General features: G+C 27.9%; 1 protein-coding gene across 2 annotated transcripts; it reads left to right on the top strand.

The window, feature by feature from the left end:
- Nucleotides 1-8,922: 8,922 nt before the first annotated feature.
- LOC135923445 (uncharacterized) lies at nucleotides 8,923-25,321 on the top strand. 2 transcript variants are annotated; one of them, XM_065458187.1, is made up of 20 exons: nucleotides 8,923-9,033; nucleotides 9,074-9,223; nucleotides 9,438-9,520; nucleotides 9,561-9,803; nucleotides 9,893-10,121; nucleotides 11,295-11,506; nucleotides 11,965-12,167; nucleotides 12,558-12,755; nucleotides 15,679-15,888; nucleotides 16,088-16,329; nucleotides 17,175-17,321; nucleotides 17,801-18,144; nucleotides 18,712-18,977; nucleotides 19,220-19,477; nucleotides 19,583-19,643; nucleotides 22,535-23,069; nucleotides 24,201-24,371; nucleotides 24,500-24,662; nucleotides 25,123-25,203; nucleotides 25,263-25,321. In XM_065458187.1, exons 1-18 carry the CDS (start codon nucleotides 8,982-8,984, stop codon nucleotides 24,658-24,660), a joined length of 3,765 nt encoding a protein of 1,254 aa, XP_065314259.1. In that variant the 5' UTR covers nucleotides 8,923-8,981; the 3' UTR covers nucleotides 24,661-24,662; nucleotides 25,123-25,203; nucleotides 25,263-25,321. The 2 variants fall into 2 exon arrangements, with proteins under 2 accessions (XP_065314259.1, XP_065314260.1); XM_065458188.1 differs by lacking the exons at nucleotides 25,123-25,203; nucleotides 25,263-25,321 and having other exon boundaries at nucleotides 22,535-22,990; nucleotides 24,500-24,640.
- Nucleotides 25,322-26,608: the final 1,287 nt, after the last annotated feature.

Raw genomic sequence — 26,608 nt, 5'->3', positions numbered from 1 at the left:
ATTTGATTGGAAAAGTATTTCGAGTACCCACACTGTGAATATCAGGCAATTAATTTTGTTATAAACTTTTGGAGTAGTCGCAATTTAGATTAATTTCTGTATATCTTTCTGTAAATTAAAAATATACAATATTGGATGGCGAAAAAAAAATTTATATTGATAGGTAATCTACACATGTTGGAATATATTTTATTTCCAAGAATATATGATTTATAAAATTCTCCCTAAATGATTTCAACTTGAAAGATTTCAAAATCCCCTAACATTAGCGTCACTAGGGGGGAGGGGAGGGGTACAGGGGCTCCAGCCCCCTGAAAAACTTTATGATCCCTCTCAAAATTTTGAATTTTTTTATACCACTAAAAAAAGGTAATTTTAGATAATGATAGTTATAAGAAAGGTAATTTTGAAAATATTTTTAAAAAAATTTTGAGCCTCCTGAAATTGTAAAGGCTAGTCACCTCCCTGCCCCTTATGAATTCCAAAACCCCAATGAACCACATATAATAAATACTCTATTAAAAAAAAAATTAAATTTTCAATAAAATATTTTTCAAAAATTAAATATTATTAATCACCATAAGCTTAGCCACGATTTTCCCAAGGAAGGGGGGGGGGGGGATTTATGTAGGAAGCTACTTTATACTTATTCCTTCAATTAGTAATTATTTTTATATATTTTTTATATCTGACATTTTTATAATTTTCCATTCTATAAATACTATATCAGGGATAAAGCCAGGGTGCAGTCAAGGATTATATGCTCAAACAAACAAAAAAAATTGGAAATTAAGTAAAATATTTTCAAGATGACCCCTTTTATAGAAATTATTTACAAATGACAATATTCTTCATGATTAACTTTTTATTTTAAAGGAATTCTTTTAAAAAAAATTTAGGAGGCTTAAATTTTTTAGGGAAACTCCCCTGTGCTTCCCCCCTAGTGATGCTATACTAGTATTGTATATATGTCAAATATCAGTATTTATCATCAAAATAGATACAATAAGAATTAATCAAGAGGTGAATATGGATCTGGTCCATAATAACCCTATTCTACTTCCAATTTTTAATGGTATATTTATATCAAACAAACACTCTGCGTCTATCAAATTTGTTTGTCATGAAGATAATAATTTCTGAAAATATTTCTATATTTTGGACACACTCGGAATGGGCCCCAAAATTATATAATTTAAGAACCCAAGCTGGGCTATAAGCTGGGCTATGTAAAAATAAAATTACAGTCCCTTGTCAGTCATGGGTCAGATATATATTTTCCGACTAGGATTAATACAACAAATTAAATTGTGGCATCAGTGTTGAAAGCATATGATGAATTCTAAACATCGCGTGCTTTTCATTGGGTGATTCACATTGGCCATAATTTTTCAAGCCCGGTTCATCATAAAACTTTTAAAATAATTTATCCGGCGAGGCCCTATTCCCAACAAATATTTTTTTATTTATCCCGAAAAATCTTACCCTAAATAAAAATTTTATGTCCCTGGCCCGAATTTATTTAAATATATTAATTTTTTTTTAAGTTTCTAGCATTGCCTTTTGCTTTATTTTTAATTTTATATATATATATAATTTAATAGATATTAGAACTTAGAATACAAATATCAGCTTCAGTAAAAGCAGTTTATTTTAATACAAAAATCAAAATTAACTACAACTATAATAAACAAATAATAATAGTATAATATTAAATTATCAACACAATCTGAAATTAGCTTGATGTTTATAATAATAAGAAAGAATCACATTTTCGGGGGTTAACCTTCTTATTTCCTCTAATAATCATTCTTTAAAAATGTTCATTTTGAAGTTGTGAACCTTGCAGGAATTTCTACAAAAGGACCAAATCTAATGGCCGAATACTTCTAGCGAATGCATCATCGCAATATAATTTCATTTTTATTTTCATATAAATTTCAAATTAATCTATTTCACTTTATACCCATGCTACTCATCGCCCTCTCATCTTTCATGTTAATTATCGGGTATATGAAAATCAGTTAGATGAACAACACGAATGTTGTAGAGTTTAGATAGACAACATTCTGAAACCGACTCAGTCAGTAGACTCCTCGAGCTGAATCTGAAGACTCATCGAGGTGACTCCGGCTAACTTTGAAAACGCCCCACTCTGAAGCCGACTCAGCTAGCAAACTCTTACGGCTGGCTCTGAAGTGAGTTTTACGACTCAAACTTAGATAGAATTTAGTCCAAGTCGACTAGTCTAAGCCGATTAACAACACTAATAATTAATAATTCATAGTATTATAAAATGCCAATCATTTTATATATGTTGATATTATATCAAAATTATTAAAATGTTAATCATATTTTTTGTTATATATTTTTAAAAAATTGATAGTGTATAGATTAATATATAATTATTATGAAGGAAATTAAACTAAAATTTTATGCAATCATTTTTCTTTAAAAAAATTACATATAATTTCTTTTAAAACTAATCAATTTCTTTTAAATTGATTAGAGAACCTAAATTGAAGACCAAATTAACCGTATCTTATCAATAATTTTTTCTTTCGCAAAATTATTAATTATATTCTGGAGCATTTGGTTTCTCAATAAATATTCTGTTTTATCTGCATTCTGGGACATTTTATTCCTCAATATGCTACCTCTTTTATAATTAACAATTTATTCATTAAAGCATACTTTTAGTTTTTTAGAAGGTTCCACATTTTTTGAGAAACTTCTATATACAAATCAAAGATATCAATTAATGTTTGATTTTATTCTTCAGAATTAATTGTATTTTTGATTATTGAATTTTTCATCTTTAATATTACAATAGATGATAGCCTTCCATTCATAAATTGGCTCTTAATTAGTTCATTACATGTTGATGAATTAAATAAGTACCATAAATTTAAATACTCGTGAGGAATATTATTAAAAGTAATACTTTATAGAGTTTGGCAATCTTCTAATTTTTTGGTAGCCTTATGAAATGAATTTAAAATATCAATCAAATCTTTTAAAGTAATTATTTCAAAGTTACACATTTTGTTGATATCATCCTTGGATGACAAAAAAAATTTACAATGTTTTCATATTAGTTATATGGATTTCAATATAATAGCTTAGAGTGTCAATATCTAGTTGTTTTGTTGTTTAGTGTCATTATCTTACTTAAGTTGTTTTGTTGTTTAAAAAATGATGTTGTCAATATCTTACTATAAGTTGTTTTGTTGTTTAAAAAATGATGTATGCGCCTTTTGTTTAAAATACATGGTTATTTTTTTTTAGCAGAAATAAGGATTTAATAAATATATTAGGATGGATAATTATCAAGAATTCCTTTAGCGTAGTTCGGAAATCGGTATTTAACAGATGTGCTGCAAAATCTAGTTCATTTTTTCTAGATCAAACTGTCGTTATTTGTTATCGCGAATTAGTCGTCGGGTTAATTTGTTGTTTTTCGATCTTGTTTGTATTTCAAAAGCGCATCAAGATCCTTTAGTTCTATCATTGTCGTCGTTTTGGTTATCGGTATCGAAACCAATAACGTGTTGATTTGATATAGACATCATAATCTTTTTAATTTGCATGTAGTATTTATTTAGTTATAATTTGAGAATAGTTTGTTATTATCATCAAGTTTATATTATTTAATCTCAATATTTATGAATATTTATATTTATTCTTAAAAATTTTATTTTGCGTATCATATTTTATTTTGAATATTATCAATTTACGAATATGTATTTGAATCTATAATATTTTATATATCATCAGTTTACAAATATCTAATAAAATTTTTAATTTACATAACTTTCCCCCTTTGAAAATCCTGAACCTGAGGTGAAACAGTTAGGTTTAATTAAAAATATGAACTTAGAATTGTCTTTTTGTCTTATATTTGATCATATTTTTGCATAGTTTTTATTATATCAACATTACATTATTATATTTTTATCATATTGGCAAATTAAATTCATAATCAGTTTAATATGCGTTATGTAAGATTGGTTTTTCGCCTGGGGTTGGTATGTATTTTCATCATCAACGTTAACTTTCAGAATATCATCCAATAAATTTTTATCTTTGAATATTTCAATATCTAATCCAAAAATTATAGCTTTCTAAGTGTCCAAATATTTTAATTAATGTTTATATTTGATTTCCCTGGTGAAGAAGATATGAAATTACTAACAAACATTTACTGCTGCCACCATGTTGGAAACATATGATGGCATGGAGGATTAAGCAAAAGATGTTATTAAATTAAAATGAAATATTACATTGTGTGGTTATATATCTAAAATTTCCACTTTATATAGTATTATTTTAGAATATAAATTTGAATATAAAATAAAAAGAAATAAATTAGTTAAAATCGCGATATATTTTATAAAAGATTATAAGTAGAAAGCGCGTTATATTTTATAAAAGGTCATAAGTAGGAATTGCGATATATTTAATTCGAATATTATAATTATTTTAAATTATTTTATATTTTTATAATTATAATTTATTTTTATTATAATAATTTATTTTAATAATATTTTAATTTATTTTATTTAACATCTTACCATATTATATTATTTGTATATTATGAATTAGTATATTCGTTAATTATATTTTTTCATGATTATAGTGTCTACTATAATGTGATATTCGCATAGGCGTAGCCAGGGGGGGGGATAAGGAAAATTCCCCACCCCTTCAGAAATTTATCACTTTTCTTGAATATCATTTTAAGCTAATAAAAAATACCCCCTTAGTCCTCCCTCCACTCCTGCCCCCTCCCCCCCCCCCAGAAACGTACGCATATATCTTAAACATTCTTTGAAAGAAAGAATGTAAAAGTTGATATTTTTTTATAAAACTATTCATCATAATTTATACATTTTTGGAAAAATGCATTTATATATAAAAAAAGTGAACCAAAAATGTTTTTTAAGAAATGGAATATAAGCCAAAGATAAGTCTTAAGACAAAAGTGAAATGTATTATAATGATTAATAAAAAATCCATAAAATTACTAAATAATAAAATATATCAAATATTGTTTTTTATAAAGTTAATTTTAATTTATTTTTCTTAATAAAAGTATATAATTATAAAACTATTGATAAAATTAAATCATAAATTAAAAACAAAATTAAAACACAATACAAACAGGTGTCGTAGATTTACAGTATATCTAATTTTATCAATTATCATATGACAATCAAAATTTTTTTTACTAATATAGCGAATTATATATTTTACAGAAAACTATAAAATATTGATAACGACATCAGAAAATATCTTTTAAAGACATTGTGGGATAAATAATATGAAGATTAATTATTAATATCATTTTACCTTTAAAATAAATAGATGGCGTTAAATAATTGAATCCAAATTTTTGCTATATTTATTATCAAGTGATTAGTAAAATTTGTTAAAATATTCACAGTAATATATTCTCTAAATGTCAAATATGTCTGTAAAAGAGGAATTTACTAGTATTTTGTAACCTATTCCATATAATAGAGGAATATATGATATATCTACTTAATTTTTATAAATAAATATCTTTTGTTTGGATTAAATGATTACCATGCTTTTATATTAATATATACAAGTAATTTATTATATTTTATATAAACTAATCAAAATATATTTCATATTTGTTCCAGGCTAAATTTTTTTTTATTAAAATATTTAACCCCCTCCCCCTTAAGAAAATCCTGGCTACGCCTATGGATATCCGGATCTATATATATTGTTATGGTTCCATAAATAAATGTTCTATGAATTATACCAAATATTATAGAACTGTTTACAGTATTTATAAATCTAAAGAAATTATTAAATGCCATGAAAATCAAATATATAAAAAAATTAACAAAAAAATAACTTCTTATTTTATTTCATAAATTAATAATATTTTTTATTTTGCATACAATCATTTTATAGTAAATGTATATGTGTAAAATTATTATTTTTGAGCTTATGTAATGCATACATAATTATATTCAAGATTTTAAGGGAATAGTAATTATAAAATATTAAATGAAAATGGTTATACATAATCCCAATTTTTGATAAGCTAAAATTAAAACAGATATTAAAATGTTTTAAAGTTAAAAGTCTTTGGCAACTCTCTTATTTAGGCCAAAATCTAAATCATAGATATGCTAAATATAACGTTTGACTGTATATCATTTTTTTAAAACTTTATTATATCACAATTATTCTATGTTACTATCCATCCCTGATTTGTGTTTGTATCTAATAAACTTATTTTTGATAAAGAATCAGTGTTGTTAAAATAGCGCGCTACAAGTAGCGCGCTACTTTTTTCAGTAGCGGTAGCTATAGCGCGCTACTTTTTAAAAAAAATAGCGATAGCGGTAGCTCGCTACTAATTTAGAAAGTAGCGAAAATTTTACATAATAAATATATCTAAAAATTATTAAAATATATTTTTTATAAAATCTAAAATTATAATCCTTTTATTTAATTTAATTTTTAAATTTATATTTATATTTAAAAATATAAATTATTGTTATATATTAGATATAAACAGTTGTTAAATAGCAATCTGTATTTAATTTATATTTCGCGCATTCATTAAATTATATATTTTTGAAATTCCGTTATTGGTATGTCCTTGCTTTTATCTTATTTTATATTTCATTTTACATTTTATATTAAGCATTAAAAATCTTGTTATGTGTGAGATTGTTGAAGATATTGAAATTTCTTTGGAAAATGAGCAAAATATAGATGATCCTTTCCCAAAATTCAAGAAATACTTTAACCTTGTAGAAAAAATTATAACTGGATATCGGTTTCGGTGCAAGATGTGCCGCAAAATAATCTCTTCAAATCATACGAGCAGCTTTAGTTTGAAAAAACATTTAAAGGTAATATATAAAACAAATTTAATATCAGTGTGTAGGCTAATCTTTATTTTTTAAAATAAATTAAAATCAAAAACCAATTATTTTTTTTATATATTCATAAATTTTATCTAAATTATTTAAAACATTTTAAAATAGTTATTTCAATCATTTTTATGTACTTATCTCCTACATAATTTTTATTCTAAGTATTTTATAATTTTAGACTGTGCACACTTCAAATTATTAAGAGATTGAAAAATATCTCAAAAGTTTTGGGGTAATGGAAGAAGATAAACCCACTTCCAAATCAAATTTAATACAAACAAAATTAACCAATTTGGATTCATCAACACCTGGTGTATCCCAAAAATTGGCTGACAAAGTCATTATAAACTTTATAATATATATAGTTCAACCATTATCCTTGGTGGATAATGATTGTTTTATAAAGATGACAAACACTTTTTCTCCACGGACCAAGATATTTTGCGGCAGACATTGATGGCAAAAATTTTGGAGAGCTTTAAGGAAATGAAAGAATCTTTGATATTAAATCTATCAGATGTCTCCTACGTCTGTACAATGGCAGATTGCTGGACTCACAATAAAAGGTAAAAATGTTTATTTTCTGATTTATAATATGTCATATTTTTAGAGCTCTGCACATTGAATTGATCCTAAAAATCTTAAACGAAAATCTGTAAGCTCTAAAGAGAATAATTGGCTGTCAGACTTATGACATTCTATTCAATATTATTGCAGAAATCCATAGGTCTTACAAAATTCAAAACAAGGTTTGTAAGATGATTACGGATAATGGGTCTAATTTCCTAAAGGCCTTCAGGTTTTAAATTTATTATAATTTTTTTATAATATGATATAAATAATATGGAATATTTGGGGAGGATAATAATAATAACAATACTAGTAATATTCCTGAAAAAAATATTGAAGATGGAGAACAAGAAGAGGATGATGAAATGGAGTTTGAGATAATTGATGTTCATGACATCCTTGGTTTTAAATTATTTTATATTTAATTTTTCACCAATATAAAATAAAATTTATAAAATTTAGGATCTTCAATAAAGTCTTCTACGTTACGTAGCCATCATCGTTCTTCCTGCCACAACCTACCTAAATTTAGTTGCGACAGTGGATGCTGAAGAAGCATTATTAAATGAGGATTTTAAAAGAGTATCAAGATCTACATTTTCTAAATGCCAAGCTCTTTGGAATAAACCATATAAGTCATCAAAGACGTCTGATATTTTCAAAAAAAAAAAATTAGGACGTTATTTATTGACACCAAACACTACAAGATGGAATAGTGTTTGCAATGCTATGAAACTTTTAGCATTGTTTCTAGATGAGAAAAAAATGGAAATGAATTATATATTGGATCAAATGGGAATACAGTATTTTAATGTGGAGTAGCATACCTTTATTAAAGAATATACTGAAGTATTTTTAATTAACCTCTAAATGCTTTTTTTAAATCTAAAAATACTAATTTAAATATTTTTGATAATTTTTTTCATATAAAAAGTTTGTTTATTAAATTTAATACTGCGTTGCCCTCAAGTGCTAGTGCTGAACGATTATTTAGTATGGCAAAGCTTATACTTTCTAATCGTCGCTCTAGACTTGGGGATGACAGTACCGAAATGTTATTATTATTAAAGTGCAATAATAAATAAATTATATATATATGTAAATGTAACAAATTATAGTCATGTTTTTATATCAATATTTTATTTGTGGAAATAAAGTTAAGTAAAAAAAAATGTTTAAAAAAAAAATCAAAGTAGCGTGGTAGCGATAGCGCGCTCGGTAGCGATAGCGCGCTCGGTAGCGATAGCGCGCTCGGTAGCGATAGCGCGCTCGGTAGCGATAGCGCGCTCGGTAGCGATAGCGCGCTACTTTTAAAAGTAGCGTTTAACAACACTGTAAAGAATAAGCTTCTGCATCTTGAACCTATTTTTAAAGTACCTGCCAAAACTTTGTACGTCATTTAGTGCCAATCAAAATTAATTCCTATGATTACCAAACATATGATATGATACGATACGATGATATGATATGATATGATATGATGATATGTCTCAGATTATAAAATGTTTGTTAGAAAAAGCTGGCATTTCTTATGAAGGTTTTTTGAATCCATCTTAATATCTAATATCATTATATAGTTGAATGTGGAACAGATTGGAATATTAACACATCTTATTATAATGATTTAATTTTATCCCCAGCATTGCAATGTGATAAATTAATTAATGTGTTGCTAGAATGCATATCAGATATCAATGATTTTTTTGAAAATAATTCCTGTGAAACAGGTTATTTTGTTTATATTTTGATATAACTTAAATAAGAGTGCATTCTTTTTATTTAGGTGATTTATATCACAATTGGATAATAACTAAAGTTGTACAGTTTAAATATTTTATCAAATTATAAACATGTTATCTCTTTTTATTTTAAGCCTTATATGAATAAATAAATATAGTATATATTATCTAAAACAAATTTTCTCAATTAATAATTTTAAAGATTTTTGGTATATTGAAGATTCAGATATTTTGAATAAAGGCTTGAACTTTTTAGCAATGATGATAAATAGAATTAGATTAAAAGTATAAATTGAAACTAAATAGTTAATTTTTAATTTTTTAGAAGCAACTAATTCAGAAAAATGATCTTAATCAAAATATTACTATTCAAGATTTAATTATTAATATTTTAGCTAGCACACTTTATATTAAGCTTGTTTTATTGAAAGGTAGCTTAGTATATAATATTTTCCAAATATCCCTGATCAACAAGATCATTGATAACATCTATTACATTTGTAAAAATGGTCATTTAGTACAAGGCAATGAAAATAGATTAGAAAATACCTTCATTTTGAAATACAAAGTAATTGTTCTTAATAATTTTTTATGTTGCAAACTTATCTTAATGTTGATCTATACTAAATATAATAAATATTATCTTTGTCATGTAAGGACAAAAGCAAAAGTCAGCGTACTACCCGATCTAGGAAATTTTCTTATGATTTTTTGGAAAAAATTGATGACAATCTATTCACAGATAAACGACTGCCATCGAAATCCCTAAATAACATCCAACATTTTTGGATAAGCTGTAATGATCCTGAAACTAAACACATATTACTCAATAGTTTATGCCAATTTTTATCCTCTTGGAATTTTTTCTACACCAAAAATGATAATAGTAATATATTTTCATATATCTATATTTTAATTTTTAATTATGTCTGTTATATGTTGTAATGATGAAATTTATAATAGACATAATATGTATGTTTTAATCATCTATCTAGATTAAAATTACTCTAATGTATCATTTGATTTATTTGGTATTATATGGGTTTTCATAAAATGAATATTATGAATTTATAAATATTAAATAATAAATACATTATTAATTAATCCTCAAATTTTTCACCTGTCCTATTCTGATATTCACACAAAACTAATATGATATACATTAGTGCAGTCTACAGCATACCATCTTTATCAATATGATAATTAAAATATTTTACCTATATGATATTGTTTGACTTTGTCTATCAAACCTATCCCTGCATTTCATAATTTTTTGAATATTAAAAACTTTTTTGTATCCTTTTAATGTTTCACAATTAATCAAGGCAAATGCCACAATTTATAATATCACATAGTTGCTCCTCCATTATTTATATTTTTTTTTTATCATTATTCAAGTTTATTGTTATGAATTTGATACTTGAGAGAGAACTCTGACCAGGCTTCAAAAAAATATTTGACTCATGGAAGATATTAAAAAAACTTCTATTTGTTCACTTGTATGCGAGTTATTTAGTTCTTACAAATGCCTTTAGGAGTAAATGCTCCCAACTTATTTTTTTTCTGAATAAACCTTATATTCCAGGACATAGAAATTCTGGTAAATAATACTATTTGCTTACATTTTATAGGGTAAATAAATAGTTTGCTGCACTACGACATTAATATGTAAATTGAAAAAAGGGTCTCTGCCATTAAAAACATTTTAAAAGCAACTGCATTATATTTTTGAAGAGGATAATATTCATATAAAAGGAATAAATAAAATTGATACTTTTTAAAGAGAAAAATAGTTTTTAGGCATTTGCCGTCACACTGCTTGAATAGCTTATTTATTAATAACTTGAAAATCACAACATTATCATTTTAATAGATCATTAAATAAATCCTTATCTTTAGCTGGAAATATTTAGAGAAGAATAAGTACCCTTCCCTATAAAATTTATTATCTGGCATAAACATTTAAATAAATAGTAGATAATGACATTTGATGATGTGATTAAAGACAATGTAAAATAAATATTTATTTCAATATTTGATACATATATTTCATTAATAGAAGTTCAAAACCTCATTGATTCCACCGATTATTTTGAAAACGGTAATAAGATGAATATGACGACTTTTCGCGAGGAGTCTACACTCGAAATTCGCATCTTGCATCTTATGGCCATTAGGAAATTCGTTTACGGAAACGTGGAGACCTTGGTGTCCAAAACAAACGAGCAGGCTAAAATCTATGTTTCCAAGATTGACGATTTGATTTTCGAAGTAATCGAACATTCTTATTACATTTTTAAAAAAAAGTGAGTTAAGAAAGTTTTAAAGTAAGAAATCTTTCCTAGAAACAATTGTTTGATATGCATCTTCTCATCAAAAAAGAAAGTGCTTATTGTAGGCTAATTTAAAATCAAATTTGGTGGGGTTTAGCCTAGGCTATACCGCGTCATAATGAAATTTGCTTATAATAATTGAAGTTGTGATGTATATATAAGTTCTCTTTTTGTAAAATATAAACTACTACTGTGCATTTGTTATGTTTTCCACTCTTAACGCTTTAAAATTTATTTTTGGTTTCTACAGGAATGATTAGGTACTTTGATATTCAGTTTATATTTAATCATGATTTTGCCCAGTCGCGATCTCTTACCCTTTGGGAGAATAAAAGAGTCGTTGAACCTACTAGGTAGGCTATATTAAACCTTATTTATTTTTTTGTGGCAACACAGGTTTTTTATAACTACTGTCTAAATCCTCTCGTATTCACCACAAACGATGATTCAACAAGTCAAAATCACCTTATAGATTCTTTGGAACGTAGATTTCGCCATTTGTTCGACCTTTTGGAAGAAGATATGGTAAAAAATGATAAAAATACGTCGTGTCTATTCTTTACCAAACTTTACATCGAACGCATCCTTCTCTATTTAAGGTTGGACGCGCTCTTTATCATTTTTTTGAAAAATTATTATCTTTAAATAACATTCCTTACCATGATAAAGGGACATAGTTCAAAGAATAAAAAATTATATTTAAGAAGCTTGTTGATTACGGTTTCCCTAGGCCATGGGTAAATCACTAATTTGGGACTATTCATGTGCCTCAGCCTTCCCAACAAATATTAACAGAAACCTTACTTTAACAAGGGCCAAAAAAATTAATTAATATAAAAGCAACTTTATATGCTCCCCAATATCAACCTCCACCAAGGGAGACAAATAAAAATACAAACACTTAAACCCAGGGGATTCTTATTAACAAATATATTCAAAAATTTTTGTTAATTATTGTATTATGCAATTCATTATAAATATCATTTTAGTCACCTGAAAGAAATAATCCCGTCTTACTCCGAACCTGGCGCGTCCGTTTTGGATCGAATTTTCCAAAAACAACTTTATATTTTGAGCCAGAATTTAACCTTGAATAGGCTCGAAAATTGTAATAATTGCGTTTCCCAATTGTTCGCACAATCAATGTCAATCAAAGCAAAAATCAAATATGTAATTTGGATGGCTAGGTAATCCACTATTTAATATTTTATTATATTTAGCAATTGATAAAATTTCGAAATTTAGGGTTCAAGGGGTATCAAAAAAATTAAATATTTCTTAAAATAATAAATTTCAGGTAAAAAAAAATTCTTTAAACAAGGCGCTAATATTTTCTATTTGTAGAATAATTTTTTTTTACAATAAAAAAACTAAATTTTTCTATATTTAAATAAATTCTGGTCTGGCCGACAAATAATTTTTATTTTGGGCCGAGCTTTTCGGGGAAAATAAAAACAATTTGTTTGGGATCTGGCCGAACAGGACAAATTGATTTAAAAAAAATTTGGAACTAATGTATATAATATGAATACGTTGCTTATCTTCTTTTTATATCCATTTTTAAAAATAAAATATTGAAACATAAGACATCCAATCCAGAGTAAAATAAAATCCAATTTTTCTAGATATTCAATTTAATTTTAATTAAAATGCGAGAAATTAAATATTCATATGAAGTTTGTCAATAGTTAATTTCAGCGTAGATCGTGCCATTTCTTCCCCTAAATACATATATTGTCAGATTACGTTGAAATCTTAGAGAGTATAACATATTATGATTGTTCGATTAAAAAATTTGTGTTATTATCTTTAACCCAAACCATTTTTTATTATTTTATCTTTGTACCCGGACCCGAACCCTTTTTTGGCTAAGGGTTCGCATCCCAGCGAATTTAAGCCCTACAATTTCATTTTTTTTGCCCAAGCCCGGCCTAAAATTTTAATTTATAAAATATAAATTAAATGCCTTTTTATATCATTAATTTCTTTTTACAAATTCGGAAAAAAAATACAATAATTTACGTTAAGTAATTATATCGCGAATAAACACAAAATGACTACACATAATAATATAAATATGTATATAAATCAAAGAGACTGATATTTCATGCCTCCACTACTAATGTCCAATGCCCCACCCTTTGAGCCTGTACGCTTAGCATTATATATCTTTTTTCCTAATCAAAACTCATAGTTATCTTTCTTCAACAAATCTTCTAACTCCGTGTCTGTCATTATTAAATCCAACTAATTCTCCTTCGAGTTCATCCTGGATTCTCTAATCCTCGGACAATAGGGAAACTACATCGGATGGTGGACGACCCGTACAAGTTAGATGTCTGGGATTTATGTACAACCATTTAACCACGTGGGAAATGTGGATTCGCGCTACCGTAAATGCAAAGTTTAAGTAGCCTGATTAGTATAAGAATTTGGGGAATGTCGCAGGAGGATTTCAATTTAGTTGTGGTGTTACGGTTTAAAATATACTTAGCAAATAAATTTGAGAATAATATTTATTTTCCCAAATTGATATAATCGTGAAGCTAGATTAGCTAATTTGACGAGAAGGAACAAATGTTAAACATTATTTAGATCCCATATATATTTAATAATAAGAAAAATATATTGCAAACAAACGAAACCAAAAAAAAAGAAGAATTTGTTTTTATAATTGTCATGTTTTAAGAATTAATTGTTAGGAGAGATAATTAATTATCGAAATAAAACCAAAAAATATAGCTGTTAATCGAGCATGAATCAGGAATAAAAGTATTAGGACGATAAGTTTGGGACGATTTATAAAAACAATTTATCAAAATTTCTTTTTCCCGAAAAATAATTCAAATTGATAATTACTTTAATCCGCCAAGATCATTAAGTCCAGAATTAGAATATTACTTAAAGGTCTGATTCGATGGAATACAATAGAACCTGGTTTCTAGATGAATTTGTGATAGAGCTTTTGGTACACCAAAGACGACGGTATGAGGGGAGAAAGGGAGGTCCTACCCCGACTCAGGATGCAGCCTATGGGTGATCAACTTAGATGTTATTGCAAATAGATGTTCTCGCGGATTTGGATATAAAGAAGATAGTGACAAAATCCATGGAGGGGCATCGATTAGATTTGTAGCCCCTTCACGTTTGAGGCGGGTGGCTGAAGCGCGTGGAAATAGGGCGGCACTGGAAGGAAAGAGCTCAAAAGAAACATTGGCATTTTCAACGATTGTGGAAGAAATGCGAATATGGCCAGTTATAGATTTAGCGGAAATGAAGGGTGCATCAACCACGATCGAAGGCAATTTCCGTGGGAATCCCACACCCGTCGGTTTAGGATTGGAGGTGAGAATCGGAAATAGGAATGTGCCTCTAAGAGAATTGGTTGATTGATTGGATTTAATAATAACAGATGGATTTAATAATGACAGACGGAATTAGAGGATTTGTTGGAGGAAGATGAATGTTTTGATTAGGAAAAACGATGTTACATGTACATGGTAAAAGGGTGGGAAGTTTTGAACGTTAGTAGTGGGCGCATAATATATCCATGTCTTTGATTTATATTATTATGCTTAGTCATTTTGTGTTAATTGTATTTTTTCCTCAAATATTTGTAAACATTATCAATAAATATTTCTTATATTCTTAAAATGGAAAAGTATATTAACAAAAAAAAGGTAAAACATCATTTTTTAATTATAATTTATTTTATTAATAATATTTATTTCTACGTGCAAGATTGGACTTACGTTCTGATTAATTGAGGTAACCAAATAACCATTGGGTTGATTACTAAAATAGTAAGATTGAAAGTATATATTCCCATAAATATAAAAATCTGTATCCTGTATAAATTTTAATTATCATATTATTTTAAAACAAGGAAAAAACATATTTTTTTCTAGTATTTTTTTAAAATATTTTTTAAGCCCAGCCCGATTTTTTTTATAAAAAAATTTTATGCTTATCCTGAAATATTTTTTAAATTTTTATTCTAATGCAATTAATTTGGTATGAGTATTAATGAAGGAAAAAATATGGGAAAGAGATATCCTTCGCTATGCATGAAGTTTTTACCCTTTTATTTCATTTAATGCTTGTTAACAGGTTATCTAAGGCTGTTGATGCTGATTTAGTTTCCGCTAGCGCAGATATGGTGAATTGCTTTATAAGGAATGGATGCTTGCTTAATGCCAACTCGGAAAGTGGAAGTCTCTTGAACGAATCTAACCTAAATGATCCATTGGTCTATTGCTTAAAACCTGCTTATTTATTGAGGATTATAATGATGGGTTCTATGCATGAAAAGTCAGCGAGGTTTTTAGTTTAGAAATTTCTTGAGGAAAATTTCTCTTTATTGTCAGAAGCATAAATTGCATTTATGTAAATAAATAAGAAATTCTTATCTCCCATTCTTAAATAATTTTTTAGTTGGATTAGTAAATGTTGCACGCGCGAATTAATAATCACAACACCAATTTTTTAAATTTTTTTTCTTCATATATTTACGGGATAGCGTTAGGGGCAAATTTTTATCCTGTCTTTTGAAATACTTCGAACGTTACCTAAATCACGCCGCGTCATTGAAGGAACTTTTAGAGCCTTGCCTGGATAAATCGGAATCCAAATCGAAGGAAACCCTGAAAGAACCAATATTTTGTGCCAGTGAAGAGTATTTAGAAATTAACCAAAGTGTCCTGGACGATTGTATTCATACGAATGAACCTTTATCTATCACCGAGATGTTGATTCGTGAATGTACGAGCTATTATTTAATTCATCGCTTAAGATTATTATATTTTTGTACATCTTATCTTTTGGACCAAAAATGAGTTAAGAAATTATTATTATATTATCATATTTAATTTTTTTTTAAACATTCGGTAGAATAGAAATTAGAATAATTAGTTTATAGCAGTAGGGGGGGGGGGGTATGGTTCGACAAACGAAACTGCTTATATACGAATATAAATAATAATAAAACAGCTTATGGGAAAATCTAATTTTTTTAACCTTGAGTTTAAATAAATAATCTAGCTTTTCGGGATAAATATATTAATTTTCAATATAAACCGGGACAATTGAGACCTCCGAAAATCCTAATTTATAAATGCTCCCTATCGGGGCTTTTTTACTTTAGAAAATCTCATTAGAGGGGCCCTGCTCAAATGAGGATTTTAGAAAGATCTACACCTAGTCTGATTTTCATGTCCCTAATATTTTTTAAAAAATATTGGAACCGACTTAAACCTACCGGAAAAAAAAATTTTGAATTCGGCCTTTAGATAACAAGCAAATTAAAACTATCAACTAAAAAATCAGGTCGGGCTTAAATTTTTAAATATGAAATCTTTTTATTTTGTCATATAAATTGATATATCTTAAAATTCTTGCAAGAAACTAAGCGCTATAATATTTTTTATTTGTATAATTTTTTTTACAGTCAAAAAAAAATTAAATTTTTCTACATTTAATTAAATTCGGGCCGAGCAGACATTTATTTCTAGACAAATAAAAAAAATTAGATCGGGCTGGGCTTAGAAAATTAAACCCGATGCAGATCACTGATGTGTGTTATATAATATTCCTTTTTTTCATGATAGATACAAGTCAAAACCCTGTAACAAAGAACAATGCCGAGGAATCGGTCGTACCAACGGGGGACTCAGCTATGGACGAAATCTCGCCGCATATTAACGAACGTGAAAATTTCGAAAATGAACTTAGGTCCAAATTCGCATCTTTTTCTGGTAAGTAATAATCCTTTTTGTCGCAACCTTTTTTGTGTAAAAAACGCTAGATCATCATGTACAATAACGGTAATTATTTACGCGATTTTTTTCAAAACTGATTTTTCTAATCATTATTAAAACCTTGATTTGTTACATTGAAATTAAAACCTTCGTTTACTCATACTTACACACAGGATGCTAGAAGGTCAATTGACGACCACCACGTCTCTATATATTTTTGATTGATAAATAAAAAAAATCAGGATATTTTTTTAAAAAACGAATAAATTAGCTTGAGAATAGTTAACCGGGATGGGGCAAATCTAAGAACCGAACTCAAATCCTCTACATCTTTTTAAAATTTCCTTAAACCAGGACTGCCCCTTTAAAAAGAATATATAGGACCGGAACCCATTTTTAACTCAGGCTCCTTCTGCTGCAAAAATTATTCAACTCAATAACAAATAATTATGTAATTATACATTTTTTTTATACAGAATTGTGCACTCTCTCAAGTCTTATATCTTATCCCACCAACAAAGAAACAGAGAGTATCCTTACAAACGGAATAACTTTTCGACATATTTTAGCCTTGTTAAACATCCGCATGACGCAAGAACCAACCGCACACGTCAGAAGAATGGCCATTGAGATAACGGGAAAGTTGGTCTCATTTTCTATGTTAAACCTTTCGGATAAGACCTTTCGGGGCCAAATTTCACATTTGACGGAACACAATAACGATGTCAATCAAGATAATGCTCACGAAAGTATGACAAGCGACGATTATGACCGAACGAAAATTTACGTTCCAGAGATCCTAAAATTATTAGACTTTTACGTGAGTAGTTTTAACGATTGATAGAATTTAAATGCGCTAAATATTTTTTTATGAGAATAATAGGTGTTTTAAGCCCTTCATCGATTCCATTTTTTGGAGTTAGACCCAATTTTGAAAATAAATTTGAAGATTTTTGTCCCACCGATCTGATAATTTTTTTCTTCAAAGATTGCTCCTAATTTAATTTTATTGAACTACAGAAAAAACGAAATCGGAAGAATTTAAGCGCTAAAGGGATAATAAACGATTTTGTGATTATTCTTCATAATAGTATTCATAGAAATATAAGAAAAAAAAGAAGAGGATAGAATAGGATAGTATAAGTCCGATTCACGGATTAGGATAGTCTATGCAAGACTTTAATTAGAATTGACTAATAACAATTACATGTACCTCAGTAGGTCTCTAAATTATTGATTTATGCGAAAATAAAACGTTCTAATTATTAGTTTAAAAGAGATAAGATATTATATTTAATCGAATCAAAATTACTTATTATACTATATATATGTGTTATCTTGTAATATGAACCATTTTTTTTACCAAATTTTTTCTCTTTTTTTACAGCAAATCATACCCGTTTTACTAGAGGCCTCCTTGCACGACAAGACTATGATGGTACGTAAGCAAGCCATATGTAGTTTAACTGCTATAATCACACAGATAATGCCACATATAGATTCTGAGAGTAGTAGCAATATGGCGCCTCTACTTTTGGATTGGATCAAAACTTTGTTGATATGTTTTTTCGACCAAAATTTGTCTTCCAAAGGCTCGGGCCTAAACGAAAAGTGTCTGGATATCGCGGAAAGACACATATTAGGCCCCATATTGTATTAATATTTGTATACTACTTATATGTTTTAAATCATCAAGTTATATGATTGGGAAGAATGTTGATTAAGAGAGATTAATTTATGTGACGAAAAGAATTAAATGAAAAAATTCAAATCTAAGTGATAAATAAGAAATTTTTTTCCCTTCTTTTGATACTTTATTTTTGGGAAATCGGGAATATTCTTATGCATAGTAAATAAGAAGCGTTTAAATATTGTTTATCAAAAAATATTTTAAGCTTTGATAGAGGTGAGAAAGAAGTCAATGATCTAGCATGGAAAATTATCGATTCATTGATCAATAACATCATTTGCTTTATTCCTTTCACATTTGCCAAAACTCACGATTCATATGACTCCGATAAAGCCAACGTTATAAACAAAATAGACGTGTGTCACAAAAATGCTTTGTATTTTACCGTTCCTTCAAACTCCCCTTGGAGGAATATGTTCCAATCCCTCTTCGCCGCATTTACACTCAAATTCAAGGATGCAAAGTTTTTTCTTTAAAAGCTGAACTTTTACCGTTTGCTAACTACATTTATTCATCAATATTTAAATTGCTATTACTTTATTTTTTTTCAAAAAAAACTAAATTAAAGCTCGATTAATACTCGATTGCTAAAGAAATCACATCTCACGGCAAATTTATCCTATTACAAGGTTTTTTATTCTTCAAATTTACCTTTTTTTCATATTCGCGATTTTTCAAAATATTATAGCGCTTGTTTTGCCAAGTAAATATTATATCATGATGTACGTCTCGATTTGTCTGATTATAAAATTGAGATTTTATCCAAAATAATATTACATAAGTTTCGAGATTTCGTTAATGGATTTTCAAAGACTTGTATTATTTCCACAGAATAAAATTGAAACCCTCAGAATTTTTTCTTCTTAATTGCTCAGAATTTAAAAAATGCTAAACGCTAAGAATTTATACTGAATTCACAGATATTTTTCTTGAAATCAAAGACGATTTTGTAAAAATAAAAATTTTGATTTTCTCAAAATTTTCTTTATTGAATTTCCCAGAAAAATATTAAATCGTTCCGAAATTTTTTATGTAAAATTTGGATAAATTAAAAGTTAATCAGAGGAATTATCTAGTTTTATTAATTTGTGCACATGTTGAGTTTTATTAATCTGTGCTTTGGTGGGAGGGGGTGGGGAGTTGATATTGATTACATTGATGGTCAACACTCAATGGCAGCAGGGTATCTGTTCGGGGAGGATGGGGGAGGGGTAATTTAAATATAAAATGTTAACATGGGTACCAAATGAAAACTACAATGATCATTTGATTGCAGATGCTTATCTTTTCAGTCGGTATAGTAGGGTTTGAGGGTTAAATTTTTTAGCGTGATATATTATATCGAAATAGGCATCAAATTAAAAGCTAATAAGGAGATGGAGAAAGTTTCTAGCATCATATTTCTAAAAGAATCATTTAATTATAAGGATAATTAGAAGTAGGTTTGCTTCGAGCTTATAGCAAGTAGTAAAAACTCCACCAAAAACGATAAACCTCAATTTAGGGTGGGTTGAATAACCTAATAATTCTAGCACAATATTTTGATATTGATATTTTACAAAAGCTAATATAAGATTTACTGATAACATGATAATTTTTACTCACCACTATGCTTTTAGATGTATTCTAACATTTCAAACATTGGTATCATATGAAAATTTATTGGAAATGTTAAATATCACTAAAGTTTTAGGGTGAAGTTTATAATATATTTATATGGTTCTCAAATTAAAGTGAATAAAATTTTTGGACTCACATAAAAAATAGAATAGGACGAGCAAAGAGGATATATTTTAACGAATGTCAAGATAAACGTCCCAAGATTCGATTGACCTTTATAGGGTCGAAGTATTTTGTCTATTAATTGATCAAATTATAAACAGATTGTCTGAACGTTTTCCTACAAATAGATTATTGTGAATGTGTAATATATGCATCCAGTGCATTTTGATGAAATAAACTATGAAGATATTTTTGAAAAGGCCTCTGAAAAACTGGCGCAATTGGCATAGGTATCAAGTGTTAAATTACATAACGAAATGTGTTCATTTGCCAGTGTATTCAAAGATTTGATAATTGAATATAATGAAACTAATGATATTATTTGTACAAATGAGGAGTCAAATGAAGATGACGAATAATACAATGTGATAATAATATTATAAAAAAATAGGCTGAGAGCTAGTATAGATCAAGATAAATTAGAGGCGTTTTATAATTCGGTTGAAAGAGAAATATAATCGCGGATTGAACTAGAAGATATTCATGTTTATTTGCGCTATTTTTTTAAAAATAAGCAATAATAAAAACCATGTATTTCAAATAAGCCATTAAAGGGAAAATGGGTGGAAGGGGGGGGGGGGTGAGGTCGAGTATAAAATAATGTTCACAAGGCCGTAGCTTCGCCACTCATCCCTGGTCTTTCACTAATGATGGTAGCTTACTTGATAAAATTGACATTGAATTTATTTATCTCATATATGAATGGCGCCATATCTAGTAAAATTGTGGGGGAAAAGCGGGAATTAATTTTTCATGGATTTAAGATATTTTAATTTTTTACTTTTTAGGAAAAGTTATAATTATTATATTCCTGCTAATTTACCCCATTTTTATTTAGCCTAAACCATTATTTAAATAATCTAAATAATTCACCTTTTAAAATAAGCTGTCGTAATCAGTTATTTTTATTTAGAAGAGCCGGCAAGGACTATAACATCGGGGGGGGGGGGGGGTATGACTTAATATTTTTAAAATTAGAGCAGAAATCCTTGAGAACAAGGCGGCCGATATTTTTTTAAAAATATATAATCTTATACAAATTCTTAAAATCAATAGTTGTTATGTCATGATTGATGCATTTTTTTATATTTTGTTCTATCTATATTTTTTATAATCTTCAATCACGCTCAATATGGTTTGATAACATCGGCGCATTTGTTTGACTTTAGATTGTAAGACTCAGGATGAATCGTATTATTTTTATTTCAGAGAATTATGTTATTTATTTATTGAATTTTAAAGATATAAAAAGGCTGCTTTTTAGGAAAAATATGTTTTTTTTATTTTAATTTAATAAAATTCGTGAAATTTGTAAAATGGATATTCTAGAAGGGCACAAGCAATAAATAGTACTAAGAAAAAAATTTCTGAGAAATTAAGCAACGCAATTAGCTCTGAGCACATTTTTAATCTGAGCAATTATAATTATTTATAGGCAATTGAGTTTTTTTATCTAACATTCAGTATTTTTTCTGGCATTAAGTATTTATTCTGAACGTTTAACGTTTGTTCTGAGCGATTTAATGGGAGTCATTTTCAAACTTTCTGCTATCTAGTGAGCAAAATCACCAGGCTTATGTAATATTTTTTTTGTCTAAAATTTTGAGTTTGCCGTTTTTGAAAACCGGGCCGTTTAACAACACTAATATTTCATTTATAATTTATTTTTTTTTAATATAAATAGCTACCCTTAAATCATAATTAAGAGGGATCCTAATTATAATTCATTTATATTTAGGAACGCTTGTTCTTGATGCACATTATATGTCGACTCCAGCCACACTCATACATTCAAATAATAAAGGACTCCTTAAAGACCTCCGGTAACCTCGATGATATTGTTCACTCGCTAAAACTAATCACGGACCAGTATATAGGCAAGGAATTAGTAACTCTCTTACGTTACCATAAAATAAAAACAAATCTCTCATCCCCTTTTCTCGAAAAGAAGGATGATCGAATTGGCGAAACACTTTCTGGGAACAACGAAAGTTATCTGATAGACGCGCTGGGTTTAATAAAATACTATCTCGTTTGCTTAACGACTTTCGTGATCTCGCTTAAAGATACGACGGACAAAACCAATTTGGTAATATGGATTTTCGGTCTTGTGACCACTGTATCCCAACAGCTTGGCCAGATGCTGGGTGGATACGGTTGGCAGAACGTTTCCTTGTGCACCGCTTTGATAGAGGTTATCAAATCTATCAATTCACTATTTCCAGGGATATTCGCTACGCTTTTTAAGAAGCGGGATGATAGACGTGAATCGAGTTAGATATAAAACTATATTTGTGTAGTGTAGTTTTGAATTCTTCTAAATATATTTTTTACGGTGATTTCTCTTTTTCCAGGAACCGGTTCTAACAAAAGCGCAACTAATATATTCATTTTTTTAGAGCTGACTACTAATTTATTGTTTAAATCTTTTGGAGTTTTTTTTTCCATAGCCTTGACAGATTTGTGATGTGACCAGAACATCTGGAACTCCCTGAACTGCATTAAATAAAACTTGAGCCCCTTTTTTAAAAAAATTTTTTTAGGAATCCATACACTGATTGATAAATATCTGGAAGTTGGACCCTATTTAGTCATGATTTCAATCTATTTGATGCCTAAATTAGTAGTTTCTAATACGCATCGCAAATGAGATAACTCTCCAAATGATAAGTTTAGTGAATAAATAAACACTTTTTTATATTTTTTCTTTTGTTAACATTTTGGATGGTTGGTCATTTTTTTTTAAAATTAATTTGATGGTCGAATACCATAAATCCGTGGATTGGCTCTTTCTAATTTAAAAAATATATATATTAGCGGGACACAAATTCATGACTGTCAATTTTCATTAAATCATTGGGTCCTGTGGGGACACTAATTTCAGATTGTCACCATAATTTAAGGATCCGATCCAAAAATAAATAAATAAAAAAGTTATGGGGGAAAAACGCCTTAAGAGAAGTGAGAAAAATTATAAGCGCTCAAAAAAAATGAATTACAAATTTTGGTTGTCTTTTTTTTCTTATAAGAAAATAAGATTTATAAAAGAGCATGCATTAGCAAAAGTAATTTAATTTCTTATCATAGTTCGAGTCTGGGTAAAAAAAAATTTAGAAATTAAATGATATAAATGGAATTTTTCTTTGGGAATATTAAAGCTAACTTTATGAAAATGCGCTTAATTTATATTTTCCAATTAAAAATTTCGAAAAAATAATTTAATATTCCGGGTTGTAGTTTGTCCCAGAGAAAACTTTTGTCCACAGCAGGAATGAAAAGAATTTCTTTTTTAAAAAATAAAAATTTGGTCCTACAGATCTATTAGACATATTTTATTTATTTATTTTCTGAAAATTTGAACCTTAAAATGTTTATCAAATTTCCCAAATTGTTTTTTTTTCTAGATTCTGAATTGTCGAATCAACATAGTATCTCTTATTACGACGAGTCAATTCAATTACCATATAGAACGATGTCCGAGCTGGTTATCGCTTGTAGGAAACGCTTAGAACAATTTTTGACGGGAAATGGCGAAGGGGGTGAAAAAATTTCCGAGGAAGATGGTCCCATATCTGGTTTAAAAAAATGATAATTTTTTTTATTATTGTTATTCTAAATTTTTTAAATTTGAATGAAAAATAAATAAATAAAGAGATTGAGAAGAGCTGTAAAAAAAATTTTTTAATTTTTTTTATTCTTTCAGAGGAACAAAGCGTGATTAAAAGCCTTGTGATGTTGGGTGAGATTATCATATTATACCCAGAATTTTTGGATAAAACTCTTTGCTATATCGTGTTAAGTTTGGTAATTTCTAACGACGACAAAAACAATGGCTCCATATTTGACAGAGGAATCGGATGTTAAAAGTATTTCGAAAAGCGCATTATTATTAATTCAATTTGAAATTTTTCGATTAATTTGTTTCACGAAAAAATATTAGCTTTTCTTAAATAAAAGTGTCAATCAAAAGATAATAATATAAAAGATCTAGAAAAACATTTAAAAAGGAATAGAAAGGATATCTGAAAAAAAGAAAGTGCCAATAGCCAATCATGTTAGAGGGAAGAAAAAAAGTTTTCTATATTTTTAAAGACTTAAAAATTTGTTTTAAAAAATTGTTAATGAATATAAACCGCTAGATGTGGTGAATTATTATTATTATTTGATTAAATCCTGTCAGAAATCTAGTTCATCGCCGACACATGGCTGCAGATAGAAATCCTAAAATCCTTATTTTCTCACAGAATATCGCATCCTAAGCTTATCCTAGATATTTTTACTACATTTTTAATGAACATGTAGATATAAAAACATTGTATATTGTAGACCCTGAAAACTATTCCTTCTTCCATATTAGACTGAAGGAAAAATTAGCTACCGGCACAGAGAAAATTACCTCAAATACAGGCAAATTAATATTTTTTATAAGCTTTTTTCAAACAATTATTTGCTTTATTTCATTACAGAAACTTCGAAATTATTATCAATATCATCACCTTTTGAAAATATGCCTTTCGAATCTCGTACGTCTAAGTAAAAATTATTTTATCCTTGCGCCTGCGCATGATATTATTTTTAATTTTTTCTTCTGCTTTTTTTAAATAAAGTGCTATTAGGGCTCACGCTTTTGTAGTGCTGGGAAAATTTTGCTTGAAGAACGAGGCCTTCGCTAAACAATGCTTGCCCGCTTTCATTTACGAATTAGCCGTTATGGGTGGTTTCGATCTTTCTAATAAAGATGATAACCATATGGAAGATCGAGAAGGAGTGGAAGCCATTAGAAATAACGTCATCTTGATTTTAATGGACTATATCAAAAAGTAATGTTAAGATTCTAGGGGTAAAAGTTAAAATGTTTTTACACCACAATATTAGGAAACATTTAAATATGAAGAGTTTAAGAATAATAATATTGACATTATATGAATTTTAAAACTTTTTTTTCGCATTAAGTTTCATAATCATATTAGAAACTAGGGTTTAGTTGAACTAGCTAGTTAAATCAATTAAATTATATTTAAAAATATGATAAATTATAATTTTATATATAAGTGGCTATCGTAATGAAGCCTTCTTTTTAATCAAGCCATAGCGATGCTATTCTTAGCAAATTAATTAAGCCGACCTCACCTTTGTTATTACATAATTTAATTTTTTATGCTCTTAAATATTTCTTTATAATCGTGATTTGTTTTTTTTATATGAACTTTGTTTTAAATTCGTTTATGATAGAAAAAATTAAATACAATAGAATTAGGAAAAAATTTATCATAAATTTTACATATTTTTTTAAAAAATTAAAATAATGTCATATATATGTCATTTTTATATGAGAATTTATATGCAGGTAAATTATATCAATAAAACATTGTCCATGAAAATAATATATATTAATTATTCTGTAGGAGACTTAATAAACCTATTATACCAACAAGCCCCGGATTTGGGTCTTGGGGCAAAAAATCACTTTTACTAGAATCAATCGAGAAATAGATATAAAATTTAAAAAAAATATATATTATATGATGATTTTGATAAAAGATGCTCTCCGACTACCTCTGATTTCCCTTATATCTTATAAACACTTTAATTTATTTTGTTTGGCTATCTCCTCAAAAAATCTTATTATTTTTTTGGATTTCATAAATAAAAAACAAGATACCCAAGTATGGCTGACCCTTACGTAACAAAAATAACCCACGCTATCCTTGAGAGGTGTAACGATACCGGTATATCGAATGACTCATGGGCCAGCCTTACTCGCTATCAAAGCTTATCTTCCCTCATGAACCTCATCCGAGAATCCCATATT

Source organism: Gordionus sp. m RMFG-2023, chromosome 2, assembly GCF_954871325.1.
Source record: "Gordionus sp. m RMFG-2023 chromosome 2, tfGorSpeb1-WG-v2, whole genome shotgun sequence".
In the NCBI taxonomy this organism is placed as follows: Eukaryota; Metazoa; Nematomorpha; class Gordioida; order Chordodea; family Parachordodidae; genus Gordionus; species Gordionus sp. m RMFG-2023.
Note: the sequence above shows the minus strand (reverse complement) of the source record. Positions and strands in the feature narration are given on the sequence as shown.

Excerpts from the sequence above, each read along its gene's own strand:
- LOC135923445 (XM_065458187.1), top strand. The coding sequence starts at position 8,982 with ATGTCTCAGATTATAAAATGTTTGTTAGAAAAAGCTGGCATTTCTTAT. Across the intron at positions 18,145-18,711 it reads TAAAATTATTAGACTTTTAC|CAAATCATACCCGTTTTACT; the intron begins GTGAGTAGTTTT and ends CTTTTTTTACAG. Across the intron at positions 23,070-24,200 it reads GGATGATAGACGTGAATCGA|ATTCTGAATTGTCGAATCAA; the intron begins GTTAGATATAAA and ends TTTTTTTTCTAG.